The 14,519-nt window shown below is 33.4% G+C and overlaps 1 protein-coding gene across 1 annotated transcript in view; it reads left to right on the top strand.

Annotated features, from left to right (window-relative positions):
- The window catches only part of LOC134258439 (transcription factor IIIB 90 kDa subunit-like), a 31,029-nt gene extending 16,936 nt beyond the window's left edge, over positions 1-14,093 (top strand). Inside the window, exons 7-19 of the mRNA XM_062740989.1 lie at positions 42-191; positions 1,347-1,440; positions 1,741-1,876; positions 2,642-2,753; positions 3,151-3,411; positions 4,902-4,963; positions 6,143-6,227; positions 10,863-10,924; positions 11,378-11,580; positions 12,115-12,157; positions 12,421-12,547; positions 13,181-13,276; positions 13,525-14,093. Of these exons, the coding sequence (XP_062596973.1) occupies positions 42-191; positions 1,347-1,440; positions 1,741-1,876; positions 2,642-2,753; positions 3,151-3,411; positions 4,902-4,963; positions 6,143-6,227; positions 10,863-10,924; positions 11,378-11,580; positions 12,115-12,157; positions 12,421-12,547; positions 13,181-13,276; positions 13,525-13,553 (1,460 nt within the window). The 3' untranslated portion in view covers positions 13,554-14,093. The remainder of the gene's footprint in view (positions 1-41; positions 192-1,346; positions 1,441-1,740; positions 1,877-2,641; positions 2,754-3,150; positions 3,412-4,901; positions 4,964-6,142; positions 6,228-10,862; positions 10,925-11,377; positions 11,581-12,114; positions 12,158-12,420; positions 12,548-13,180; positions 13,277-13,524) is intronic.
- The last annotated feature ends 426 nt before the right edge of the window (positions 14,094-14,519 follow it).

The raw sequence follows: 14,519 nt of genomic DNA, 5'->3' as shown, positions 1-14,519 counted from the left end.
GGAAACCTCGTTAGATTTTATTTTTATTTTTAATTTTCCAGATCCCTGTTTGTATATTCCACGATTTGCACACAAGCTGGAGTTCGGTGAGAAAACGCATGAGGTTTCCATGACTGCACTTCGTCTTGTATCTCGGATGAAGCGAGACTGGATGCACACAGGGAGAAGACCCTCTGGACTATGTGGTGCAGGTGAGTCTAGATTGTATTAGAAGCGTGGGGACATTTTACAGGTGAGTCTAGAATGTATTAGAAGCGGGGGGACATTTTACAGGTGAGTCTAGAATATATTACAGCGGGGGGACATTTTACAGGTGAGTCTAGAATCTATTACAGCAGGGAGACATTTTACAGGTGAGTCTAGAATCTCAGTATTACAGCGATGGGACATTTTACAGGTGAGTCTAGAATGTACCGTATAAGCAGAAACAAAGACTAAAATTATCGTTGTTTTCACCTTTTTTGAAATAATGTTGAAAGATAACTATATTAATTCAAGTAACTTTTCAAAATATTCAATATGCAAATATTTTAAATTCAGCTAAATTACAGATTATATGGTCTGAGTTGTTAATTTGTCTTTTGTATGATGTGGCCCAGGTTTTACTCACTAGGAACTTTTTTAAAAATAAAATATATACAGACATGTAGTTTTTGCCTATGACCTATGAGGTACAGAATAAAAGTATAAATTATTACTTAGAGTCTTATAGAAATGTAGTTTCTGCTCATGTTTTTCCAGACTATTTTTTTTACATGTTAATCTTAGATAGAATAGTCTTTTTAAAATATTTCCCCCTTTGGTCAAAGGTTCAGAGCTGAGTGGTGCAAATTGAGTCCAGTAATCTTAAATAAAATCTAATGGTTTCACCCATTGCTCATGATCATCTTGCAAAATGCAGAGGACTAGAAAAGTTAGAACTACTTAATTCCTGTAATAATCAATGTACTAATGATTTTGTTGATGGGTCTAATACCATTTTTGTGCCATGGATCTAATACCATTTTTGTGCCATGTTTATTATATATTATGAATTCTACATGTCTCCATAAGTTTTTGCTCCTGGATATCTACCCCCCCCCCAAAAAAAAAAAAACCCAGACTTTTTAATGAGCTGTGTCAATATTTGAAAATTATCTTTCTGGGTTATGCCTGCATGTTTAAGACTAGATTCAAAATGCACAAAATGTTTAAAAATTTTCTTTACATCTGGATAGTTAGAGAAAGTGCAAAATTTTTAAGGAACTTTCTTTTGTTGCATATTTTTAAAACCAATCACTGAGATTTTAATGCATTCAGAAAATTAAAATTGAATAAAATGTTAAATATATTCTCTCTTATTTCAGCTCTTCTTGTGGCAGCTAGAATGCATGATTTTTCAAGAAGTGTTAAAGACTTAATAAAGATTGTTAAAGTGTGTGATACCACCATTAGGAAAAGGTTTGTATTTAAACATTGTTTTCTCGGTGTTACTGGCACTGAAGAGGCAGCACATTACATGGTAGCTACCTGTCTGTGTGTCTGTTAAGGGGATCACAGGGAATCCATTTTTTTTATCATTTTTAAACTTTTAGCAAAGAAAAAAAACCAGTGTAGGCTATCATATGCTATATAAACCAGACATTAGGATTTTATGTTTCCAGATGAAAACAAATTTGAAAGATGGGATAGAATCTTCTTACTTTCATGATGAAGATTTTTATTACCTCAGCAGAGTATGTCCTACTGTGTGTTTTGTAGATTGACAGAGTTTAAAAACACTCCCTCAAGTCAGCTGACAATAGAGGAATTTCAGACTATTGATCTAGAAGAGGAACAGGACCCCCCTTCTTATACAGAGGGGAAAGCCAAAGCACTGAAGGCAAAACAGCTACAGGTATACTTAATGTAGAGGAAGAAAACTAGTAATCAACAGAAATATCACACTTTGGTCATAGACACTGAAACACTCAACTGCAAAAGGCCTTGAAAAGTATGTACCAGAAATAGTGGCCCAAAGATTGAGATCATTTATCCCCCCCCCTTCTTCGGAAAAGAAAGTCTGTTGGTCAGTCAGTCTGTTGGTCCACTATAAACAGTTATTATTCATTTTCTATGCAGAGATTGCATGTACTGAAATGAAATTGGATATACAGATTTATCATAGGTATGTCTAGGTCAAGCTCTGTTTTGTGTATGATTGAGCAATTTTGGACAGAGTTTAATGCCCCTTTTGACTTAGAAAAAATCCAATTATTGGGGGGGGGGGGGCATTTGTATTTAAAAAAAAACATCTCTAATTTTAAACTACCTGGTAGTATGTAGATGCAAAAGCAGTTGTTTATAACAAAATATCTAATAAGTTTAAACTTATCAACTCCGCCTCTTCAAAGCATTCAAAACATTTGGAATGTCTTGACTGATGTTACATAGCATTGTATATACATTTTGTAACAGAGTTTGAACTGCCAATCTTTTAACAAAAAGCATTTAAGCAATCATCTATTTGAAATTTCATCAAAGCAAAGGCAAGTTTCTTTTAAATTTGTATACTCTTGTTAGGCTGTATTACTGGTAGGTTGTTATACATAAAATACATGTAATTATTTTAATTTCTGTAATTCTTTAAAATGCTCAATAATTTTCACATGTACTATTGAAGATTGAACAGGCCATGTTTCCACAAATTGAATCAGAAATGTCTGACCTCCAAAAAGAAATAGAAGAGGGCTTGGTTCCTGCTAAACCTCGAGGAATCTGGGCAGCCTATGCAAGTATGACCATGAGATACAATTTCCACTAAAATGTCAAAATTAAAATAAAGTCATCAAGTGCTCTGTTACTGATAGATTACTGTAAACCAACTATTATTTGCATAATCTTTTATTCGCGATTCTTCAATTTGAAATCAATCCACGACGATTAATTTTCATGACTGGGGAAACATTCTCTACGAATACTTGAAGAAAATGAATGGTTCACGGGGTTTAATGTGAGTAGGTCACAGAACTTGCAGATATTTCTCGCACTCAAATAAAAGTTGGTTTACAGTAAATGTATAGACACTTCCAATATCACTGCTTTGTCATTTAGATTCATTTCCAGTTAGATGCTTTGCACTGGAAAATTGTTCTTCAATAAGCCTGTGAGGTGTTTTTTTTTCTGTTTAAGATGCCTCCAGTTCAGCAGATCTGAGTGGAGAAAACTCACGCGCCAGCTCGCCTGACATGGCTGACAGCGAGATAAAGAATGTCAGTGATTTCTTAGAAAATGAGACTCTGAAACCGTGCCTGGACGAAGAGGACCTCGTTATCAAAGAAAAACCTCCAAATCAGGAGGCAATAATGATGGAGAAGAAACCGCTGCAGGAAAATATAGGAATGATTGACGTCGTCAAAAAATGTGTTGACAAAGAGGAGGTGGAAGTAGATAGTAAGAGAAAGAATGAAAGCGTGAGAGAGGGTATGAGTTATCATAAGGAGTGAAAGCAGGTGGGAGGATCATAGAATTAGCTCTAGTTCTCTAAATGAGAAAGTGTTCATTGGTAATGAAACAAGAGTTATTTTCTACTTCCTAAAGAGAACAAACTAGATTTTAACAAAAAATAAAATTTAATTACCTTTTTTCCAAAAAGTGGACATGATATATTTTCCCTATGATAACTCTGAGAAAGTTAATTTCAGCTGTTTTAAACTGACCTTGTTATGTAAAATTGTCCCACATAAATACCTGGCAATCCAACCATCCAGATACTGATAGATGTGGTGCATAAGCAATCATTTATTCGATAGTACATGTACTGTACTTGTAAAGTTAGCTTATAGCTTTCAAGTCTTTTATGATTCTAAGACTGCATATTTAAAGAGATTATTTATTTTTTGTTTTAGGTCACCTGAGTCACTCATTTGACCTTAGTTAGAATGATCTTTCAGTGTCTCGGGACAAATCTTCACCACAGTTAAAATATGTACATATATACTTGCAATGTAGCAAATTGGAGCAGATCCATTCCAAAATGATTTTGAAGAATACAAAAGGATTTTCACTAAAAATAACTACCAATTTAATAAAAACAAACCATTTTGAGATTGCATATGCCTTTTATTTAAAAAAAATAATCCATATAAAGACAAAAATTTAAAATTCAACTGATTTTCTCAACATTTTTTTTTTCGCTTCAAATTTACCTGCCATGTTTACATTAGGAACTCTCTGGATTATTCATAGTAAATACACTGAGTTAGTGTTATCGCCCCTATATATTTTGCAACATTGTCAATACACGGAATGAATTCTATCGTTAAACCGGGTCCGTACAACAATATTATTTTAATGATAGAATGTTCTATCTAAGGTGACCTATTTGCTATCTTATTTTGTCAGTTGTCATGCATCAACCTTTAAACATATTCAGCTCCTTTTCTGAAACCACTCAACCAATTTCAACCACTTTTCATATATAGCTTCTATGGGTGAAGGGGAACACAAATTGTGTTGTGAATTTCATGGTCCCTGGGGCCTGAGGGTTGGGGCCAAAACCACTAAAATTAATGCAATCTTTAAAAATCTTCTTTACTCCAGGACATCAAGCAGGCAAACTGTTGGCATGATTGTAATAAGCATTAAGTCCTCTACCAAAATTGTGAAATTCATGGCCCCAAACCCCAGGGTAAGGGGTTCTGGTGCTTCAATTGTTGGAAAGTTGTTACATGATACTCAGGTGACCTATAAGGCCTGTGGGCCTCTTGTTTTAATGATAATGTTTGTAAAGTTAGCTTTAGTATACCTAAGTATTTAGATATTTGTATCTATCTGTATCATAGAAGACATTTAATGTTTATAAAGTTAGTTTTAGTATACCTAAATATCTATTTATAGAGTTAGTTTTAGTATACACTAAGTATTTAGATATCTATTTGTAGCAGAGAAGACAGTGGATGGGGAGTTAGATCTGACAGGGATTGATGACGAGGAGTTAGAGAAGGTTTGTACTATAACATTAATCCCTACCAGAGTGACTGAAAGGTTCAGAGATTGAGTGTTATATTGTACATATTATTTAGTTGACAAAAGAAGAAACAAGAGGCCCATGGGAAACATCGCTCACCTGAGTAACTTGGGTGCTGCAGTTCTTTACCAGATTTCCCCTCATTCTATACCTATCATGCCTCACTACCCCCTTCCCTTTTATGATTTTAAAACTTTAGAATCTACACTACCCCAGGATGCTTCCATATAAGTTTCAGCTTTCCTGGCCCTGTGGTTCTTGAGAAGAAGATTTTTAAAGATTTGTTCTATATATTTCTATGTAAAACTTGGATTCCCTATTGTGGCCCCGCCCTACCCCCAGGGGTCATGATTTTAACAATTAAATATCTACACTACCCAAGGATGCTTACACATATGTTTCAGTTTTCCTGGCCCAGTGGTTCTTGAGAAGGTTTTTAAAGTTATATTTCTATGTAAAACTTGGATTCCCTATTGTGGCCCCACCCTACCCCCCGGGGTCATGATTTTAACAATTTAATATCTACACTACCCAAGGATGCTTCCACATAAGTTTCAGCTTTCCTGGCCCTGTGGTTCTTAAGAAGATTTTTAAAGATTTGTTCTATATATTTCTATGTAAAACTTGGATTCCCTATTGTGGCCCCGCCCTACCCCCGGGGGGTCATGATTTTAACAATTTAATATCTACACTACCCAAGGATGCTTTCACATAAGTTTCAGCTTTCCTGGCCCAGTGGTTCTTGAGAAGAAGATTTTTTAGTGACCCTACCCATTTTTTGTCTTTTCTTGATTATCTCCCCTTGTAAGGGGACTTGGTCCTTTATTTTAAAAATTTAAACTTCCCTTCGCCTAAGGATGCTTTGTACTAAGTTTGGTTAAAATTAGCCCATTGGTTCTTGAGAAGAAGTCGAAAATGTGAAAAGTTTACAGACGGACAGACGAACGGACGACAGACAAAATGTGATCAGAAAAGCTCACATGAGCCTTCGGCTCAGGTGAGCTAAAAAGGTTGACGGAAACATTTTGAAAAGCCACTGTTGTTTAATATGTATGTGCAATAAACTTTGAAACAGAAAAATAAATAGCAAAGAAGAAAATACTTTTCTTAAGAGTAATTTGAAAAGCTTTTAAGTGAACCTGATTAAAATTTCAGCAATTTGTGTTAACTGAGGAGGAGATCAAATTGAAAACAACTTTGTGGATGGCGGAGAACAAAGACTACCTCATTGCTTTGAAAGGTGAGAATTTTTACGCCCTGCCATGAATATGGCCAGGGCATATAGTGTTTGTCATGTCGGTCTTCCGTCCTTCTGTCCTTCCGTCACACTTTGCATTTATCTCAGTTCAAAGCTCAGTTTCAAAGAAACTATCCAAGATATTTTCATCAAACTTCATAGGATGATAGATATTGATGAGAGCTATGCAACTGCTTCAACATTTTTTGACCTTGACCTTTCCTTTGACCTTGACCTCACTTTTCTTTAATGAGTGTTTAGCTCAGTATTAAATATATCATTCAAGATAGTGTCATAAAATTTCATATGTTGATACATACTGATGAGAGCTATTTAACTGCATCAACATTTGACCTTGACCTTTCCTTTGACCTTGACCTCACTTTTCTGAAATGAGTGTTTAGCTCAGTTTTAAAGATACCATGCACAAGCGTTATCAAACTTCATATGCTGATACATACTGATGAGAGCTATTCAACTGCATCAATATTTTTTACCTTGACCTTTCCTTTGACCTTGACCTCACTTTTCTTAAATAAGTGTTTAGCTCAGTTTTAAAGATACCATTCAAGATAGTGTTATTAAACTTCATATGCTGATACATACTGATGGAAGCTATTCAACTGCATCAACATTTTTTGACCTGACCTTTCTTTGACCTTCAACCTCACTTTTCTTAATGAGTGTTTAGCTCAGTTTTAAAGATACCATTCAAGAAAGTGTTATCAAACTTCATATGCTGAAACATACTGATGAAAGCTATTCAACTGCATCAACATTTTACCTTGACCTTTCCTTTGACCTTGACCTCACTCTATAAATTAGTGTCAAACTTCATATGCTGATACATACTGATGTAAGCAATTCATCTGCATCAACATTTTTGACCTTGTCCTTTCATTTGACCTTGAATGCACTTTTATCAAATTGTGATTAAGTCAGTTTTAAAGAAACTATTAATATTTTTTCAACTTCATATGCTGATACATACTGATGAGAGCTTTTCAACTGCATCAACTTTTTTTTTAACTTGACCGTACCTTTGACGTTGACCTCACTTTTCTTGAATTAGTGTTAAACTTCATATGATGATACATACTGATGTAAGCAATTACATGTACTATTGTAAGCATCACTATTCAAGATATTCTGAAATTTCATACACAGATTCGAATTTTCATGTTGCATTACTGTCATTGAATACTGATATAACCTCGGAGGGGCATTCATGTCCTATGGACATATTTCTATTTTTCATACAGTTATGCACTGAAGACATTTCTGCCACCTTAAAATTGTTGTTGAAGATGAAAAACACTTTTTAATTGATTGACCTGTGTATAAAGATGTAAGAAAAAAGTATTCAATATACTAGATGTTATTACCTGATCTTGTTTGCTAAATTCACACAACTTTTTATCTACAAAACAAATCTGTCTATAAATCAGAGACTGTTTTAATGTTAGAAACAAACTTACAGTTTTAAATTAATATTTTGTAATATACATTTATGGCTAACAACATATTCTAGACCTGTATAATATCTGCTTTAGTGCCAATAAACAATTGAATTGTTTGTTTGCTCAAAACTGCAATTACAGAGAATTTGTAACATTTATGGGAAGATAAGTATCAAGGAACAAGGTTCACACCTTTTTAGACGGAGGCTGTATGACAGCCTCTGTGTATAGGGATTGTCTTGCCCATGGAATGTAAACAGGAAAGATTTCCCAAGCACCATCTATCGGTGGAATTGTTTTCATTACCTTGAGAATTCTATTTTTAGAGCGACTCTGCGTTACACCGACCGCAAGGATAGGCATAGTCTAAAACAAAGATCGCGTCACATACAAGTATAAACAAACAGTTCTACTTTTTCTAAATAAACAGGATTTGTCTAATATTTTTTAAAATGACGTGTATATAAATACATTTCCTACGGAATATGTAAAAAAAAAATGTGATTTACTATTAATTTTTTATCAGACAGAATATTAGGAGATTTTGTTCCAACAGACGATGATAAAGCATGTTTTACAATATGCCGAGCCTTTTCCCGCCGGTTCTCACACCAAAACAAGAACGAGAAGAAATGAAGTGGCACATCTAGAGGGAGTTGGGGGGGGGGGGGTTTAACATCTGCGGAGAGTGATCGAGGAACCCCACTTATCAATTGCTTCTTTTATTAAAGTAAAAACTATCTCTAGTTACAGATAAGTTTAAACTTTAGTTTTATATTTAATTGTAAAAACTTCCACCAGAATTCGCCTGTGTATCAAACTAAGTGTGGAGACGCAGATGTACCTGTATTATGTATTGAAGAAAATCCTGCTATGTCGCATGCAAATGTTTTATGTCGCAGGTATAAATATAAGATATTTTAATAATAGATCAAGCATTTCAGTTTTAATGGAATTTTTTGTGCTTGATTGTTGTTTGTAATCTCATTTTCATTCCTTTTCTAATTTCTTTTTGAAAGGACCGATAAATTGGTTTGCGGCCGATTTTTGACGCTTGCATCAATAGGTTTCATGGAGTTTTTTAATCTGACAAGGATCGATGAATAAACAAATGCATAGTATTTTTATATGTAGGAATATTAACAGTCTAGTTTTGAATTGTTTATTTGATATTATGTATAATTTCAGGAAACACATGAAAATAGATTTACACTTTCTACAAGCGGTTTGAGTGTTTGGGGTACCCTCACATTAGATAAGAGAGAAACAAACGGCAACTCTGATATTGAGATCAAAATGCATTTGTAACGTTTGACCCTTGGGTACAACCCAAATCTTGGTTCATAGGATTTACATGATTTATCACATAATATCCTAATTAATGATTAAAAATCATATCTTCTGAAATAAGTTGTCTTATTGTCATATCGTTGATCCTTATTTGCATTTGATACTTGTGTTTTACCTCTTTCACATCCCAAACTTTAATTATTTTTTATATACAAGATTACATGTATTTCTGATCATTGGTATTCATGTCAATTTTTTTTAACCTACATCATTGGTAAAGTGATTGTTTTAACTGAAAAGCAGAAATCATAGTTATATATTTATAACTTTTCTCTACGTAATTTGTAATCATGTCTCATTGTTAATGATTGTTTTAAACAGATAAACTGAAAAGGACAACCATTTCCACTGGTATACGAGTAAAGAAAGACATTTTTTGGGTTAATCTGTCATATGATAAAATACTACATTTAATAATTCCAGAAATATTGGTTGTCAAATTTGTCAAGATATATCTTTGTTATTGTAAGCAATACTCCAGTTCTCCAAAAACAATTTAAACTTGTGAAATAGCAAGTCTTATGAACTTGATTGTTCTGTTTACATAAAGTAAGAAAGTATATTTTATTCCACTCAAAAAATTGTGTTCTGGCACGAACATTTATTTGCATGTTAATGAAGTTGTATTCCTTAAAGAAAATTCTGTGTCGCTTTCAAGCTAGGTCACCCCATTTTGTATCACAAAGTTTTAAGACAAACTGTACTATATTATGTTGTTCATGTCCAATTACCTGGCTGCTTCTTTTTCCATGTTAGCTCATATCATAACATTATTACAATAAGGCCGAGAAATTTTAATTTTGGTAGCTGTTACATGTCATAATTATGTGAACAGTAGGTCTCTGTGACCTATAAATAAGATATCTTGAAATATGGAGACTCCTGACAGGCTGAGGCCTAGTGCTGAATCCAGAAATTCTGAAATAGGGGGACCAGTTTGAGGTCAGGGAAGGGGCCCACAGCCACAATTAAAACACTCATTTTTCAAATATTGCGTATTTTTTGGACTCAAAAGGGAGGGGGCCAGGGGCCCCTTTTAATTCCGCCAGTGGACTCATGACTAGAACATACTAAACCTACATTCATCAAACCGGGCCTGGGGGCATACAACTTAGACAAGCTCACTTTTGATCTCAGTCTCACTTTTCCACTATATATTCCTTAAGTGAGACTGGGATAAAAAGTTAGCCCGTCTATTTTATGTCAACCAGGCCTAGTCAATTACTGTTTCTTACTTTGAAAGGTTTAATATTGAAAGTATCTCATCTAAATAACAGTGAACTTTAATCAAGGCGAAGTTTACATTACAAAGATGAAATTATAATATCCCAAAAACCTCATGAATATTGGAGTATCCTTTGAAAAAAATGTTGAATTGAAAAAAAAACTACATATTATTTCTCATAATATTCTTTACAGCAATGTTTGACATATATATTTCTTTTGTGTTCTCTCATACATGAAGCCTCCGTCTAACAGTACTTTCAGTACTTTGATTGGGCATTGTGAATTTCTGAAAAATCAAAAATGCTGAGTTATTATTGGAAATACACTGTACATTAGATTTTACTTGAACCCTTAGTGACTGCATATCTATTAAAAATGACATAATTTTCTCGCTACGGCTAGTTTTTGTATGATGAAGTCATGAATTGTCGTCATTGTCCTCAAATCTGGAATTCTCTTCTGAGTTCAAGAACACTAGTCTGCTATTTAATAAAGCTGATAAAAATCGTGGAAAAAAAAATCAAGATCTTTTAATTACCATTTTCAACTTTCTCCTGCCATGTGTGGATTAATGCAAGTGTTTCTGTCCTGATTGTTACAGAGAAGGAGGAGAGATTGGCTAAAGAGAAGGAAGAGGAGGCAAAAAACCCAGAGAAAAAGAAAGTAGGCTTCTTTCTGTGTTACTGGTCATATCAGGTGATAATGGTTATAGCTTATCTGTGTTTACTGTCAACCTTCCCATTCTTCCTAAATATATATGTTATCTGTTTTAAAGACTGAAGTTTTTTAAGTAAAGAGGTTCTGAAAATATTTAAATGTTTTGCCCAAATTTGTTGGAAGTAATAATTCCCTGCTTAAAACTGTCAACATCAGTTTCTATAATGGTATTTTATGTACTAGTAGTTTTAAATTTGTCTCTTAAGTGAATTTAAAATGATCAGAACAGAGTTAAAAAATTTTTAAGTTTACAGAAAATCATTTTATTCACCTGTGTATATATGACATAATTCTTCATTTAAACAGTTCCAGTACAATGCTGATTCATTTTTTTTTATTCAGCACAATTTAAATGTTATCATTATTTTAATATTACATTGTTGTTTTTATGACTTTTAGCCTAAAAGAACTCGAAAGAAAAGAGTTCCCATTCAGGCCGCAACAGCTGAAGAGGCTATATATAAACTGATCCACGAGAAGAAGATCTCCAACAAGATCAATTATGACGTCCTCAATGACTTAAAGTGCCAATCAGGTCCCTCCCACGCACCCCTCACAACCCTCACAACCCCTAAAGTAGAGGACACAACCACTGACAACCCGTGAGTGACCTCTAATCAAGTCATCCAAGTAATCTAAATCAACATTTTAAAATGAGTACCCGATACATGTACAAAAATCAGTTCATAGAATGTTTATAAGTTAATCACATTCGCTATAGGTCTACAGGTGAAGTAATTCAGCCTAACTTAATTAATTGACATTTCCAGACTTGAGAAAATGAGCAGGTTTACTAGCAACTGATAAAAGATTCCATGTTATATTTTATTTTATGTCCATTAGGACATGAGAGTATGATCATCTCTAAAGTAGAATGTGCTTGACAAATAATGATCAAAATGAAGAAATATATGTACATTTTTGTACATGTATTTCAGGATTTTATTTTTTCCAAGTACTTTAATACTGATTTTAGTCTTCAACAATTTGACCCTTATTCAGTGATTACTCACTGGTTACTCATTGATATCCCTACAAAATTAGAATCTGATGTATAATCCTATGTATAATAATGAGACATTCTGCTTTTGTTTTTAAAACGAAAATTTTTACTGAGTATATACTTTATTTTGCAGAGAAAAGAAAACTATGCCAAGTACTGTCAAGAAAGAAACGGAGGTAATGTCTGATTTAGACTTAAATTTATTTGTCAATTCATCTTGCTTAGAAACTCATTACTTGAGAAAATACCAATTTTTAGGAATTGGATATTGAAATTTTATATAAATTAAAACAAAATGTTAAAAATATATCTTCTGTGCTGAGAAGTGTTATGTTTCTGCCAGCTAACTGAATGTCACACAAGAATAAATCTTCGATGTAATCAGCAATGTTTTCAGGTTTGAAAAACTGTTAAGTTTGAGAGTTTTTTTTATTAAAAGGAACCAGAAAAGAAGAGAATGAAGGTGGAGAAGGATGAGGACTCGGATGCTGGAGTCAGAGAGGGGGAGACAGCGGCAGTGGTGGTGGAACACGGGCCAGTTCAGTACATCCAGAATCTCACAGAGGGTGGGTAACATACATCACACATTTCAATGTCCACTTGCTTGCTGTAGATAATAATTTCCATTGTTGGCATCTAGAGAAATTGTGATGATTTCTTTAGATGTGGGGTTCGTTTATAGTTTGTTAATTTCTGGTTTATATAATTTGCAATTATTGTAGCTTGTTAATTTCTATTATTTGTGATTATTGTAGCTTGTTAATTTCTATTATTTGTGATTATTGTAGTTTGTTAATTTCTATAATTTGTGATTATTGTAGCATGTTAATTTCTTTTGTGATTATGGTAGCTTGTTAATTTCTACTATTTGTGATTAGCTTGTTAATTTCTATTTCTAATTATAGTAGCTTGTTAATTTCTATTATTTGTGATCATTATAGCTTGTTAATTTCTGTTTTTGTGATTATTGTAACTTGTTGATTTCTATTATTTGTGATTATTACAGCTTGTTAATTTATAGTATTCGTAATTATTGTATCTTGTAAATTTCTATTATTTGTGATTATTGTAGCTTGTTAATTTCTATAATTTGTGATTATTGTAGCTTGTTAATTTCTATAATTTGTGATTATTATAGCATGTTAATTTCTATTACTTGTGATTAGCTTGTTAATTTCTATAATTTGTGATTTTTACAGAGGAAGCCAATCTAGAGGAGGAGGAAGAGGAGGAGTTTTATGATGAAGATGAACCTGTCAGTGCAGCCAAACTTCTGGGTCATGATCAAGTTCAAGGTTAGAATTCTACCTCTTCTCTCAGAGATCCTCGCTAACTCGGACATATTATTACTGTCATTCATTCAAGAAAAATACATGTATAATGTTTAGTTCTGAATGCTGTTAATATAATAAAACCATCCATGACAATTTTGGATAATTTTTAATCTGTATGTACCCAAGGTAAAAAAAATGTATGTTTAGATGAAGAATTAGACAAACATATTGAGGTAAAGTCCATTCACCTTTATAACTGACATTTTCAGACTATGAGGACTTGTACGATGATGACTGATGGCACAGTCTTAACAGAGAGAAATCCACATCTTCTACTGCCAAAGGCCAGCAACTCCTATCAAACCAAATCTATGGGAATAAGACAGCTGAGAAAGATGGAACTACAATTACTATTTGGCCCTGTGTTTCCATTTGTATAAAAAGGGAATGAGCCATAATAGATATTTTGATACTGCAAATTACAGCTGTTTCAAAATTTAATTTTTTAACATTTGTGTAGTTGTTATAGAATAAGAAGATCGAATGACATTTGAAGATAACATTATTCATAGATGATTTGATATGTCAACATTGTACAGATTTACAATAAGATGCTTGTCAAAGAATTTAATATACATTTCTCTTGCAACTACTTTAAGCATCAAATCTGAATGTCAGTAATTTATTTCCCCTCTCTAGTAGCTTAACAGAAAATGTCTTTTCTGCTATGGAATGGTGTTGATCCTTTCGTTCTTCTTATACTGATCTATAGACAAGATGAAGTGCAATAAAAGCTGATGAATAGACTTTGTTGAAATAAAATGTTTATAATGGACAATGTTAATTTATAATCTAATTTATTAATGCTGTGACTGAAAAAATACTCAATTTTGGCAAACAATTGTACAATTTGATTCTAAGTATTTTTGAACATTAAAAGTTCTTTTTAAATTTTTTAGAAAAATAATTTGTATTTGCATAGTATCATTGTGTGATTTCAGCCCTGGGGTAGGGCAGGGCCACAATAGGGAATCGAGGTTTTACATGGAAATATACCGGTACATGTATAGGCAAAATCTTTTAAAAATCTTCTTCTCAAGAACGGGATGGGGTCATAAAAGCTAGGGAATCCAAGGTTTACATTGAAAAATATAAGTATGACCAATAATTATTAGCTAAGGCGTGTCCACACTGTGGCTCAAACCTACAACCCTCAGATTTAAAATCCAACTCAGGCGCGGATCCAGGAATTGAAGTTAGGGGG

This window comes from Saccostrea cucullata, unplaced genomic scaffold (genome assembly GCF_032062105.1).
Source record: "Saccostrea cucullata isolate Sc308-1 unplaced genomic scaffold, CSIRO_AGI_Scuc_v1 ctg4, whole genome shotgun sequence".
NCBI classification, from domain to species: Eukaryota; Metazoa; Mollusca; class Bivalvia; order Ostreida; family Ostreidae; genus Saccostrea; species Saccostrea cuccullata.
Note: the sequence above shows the minus strand (reverse complement) of the source record. Positions and strands in the feature narration are given on the sequence as shown.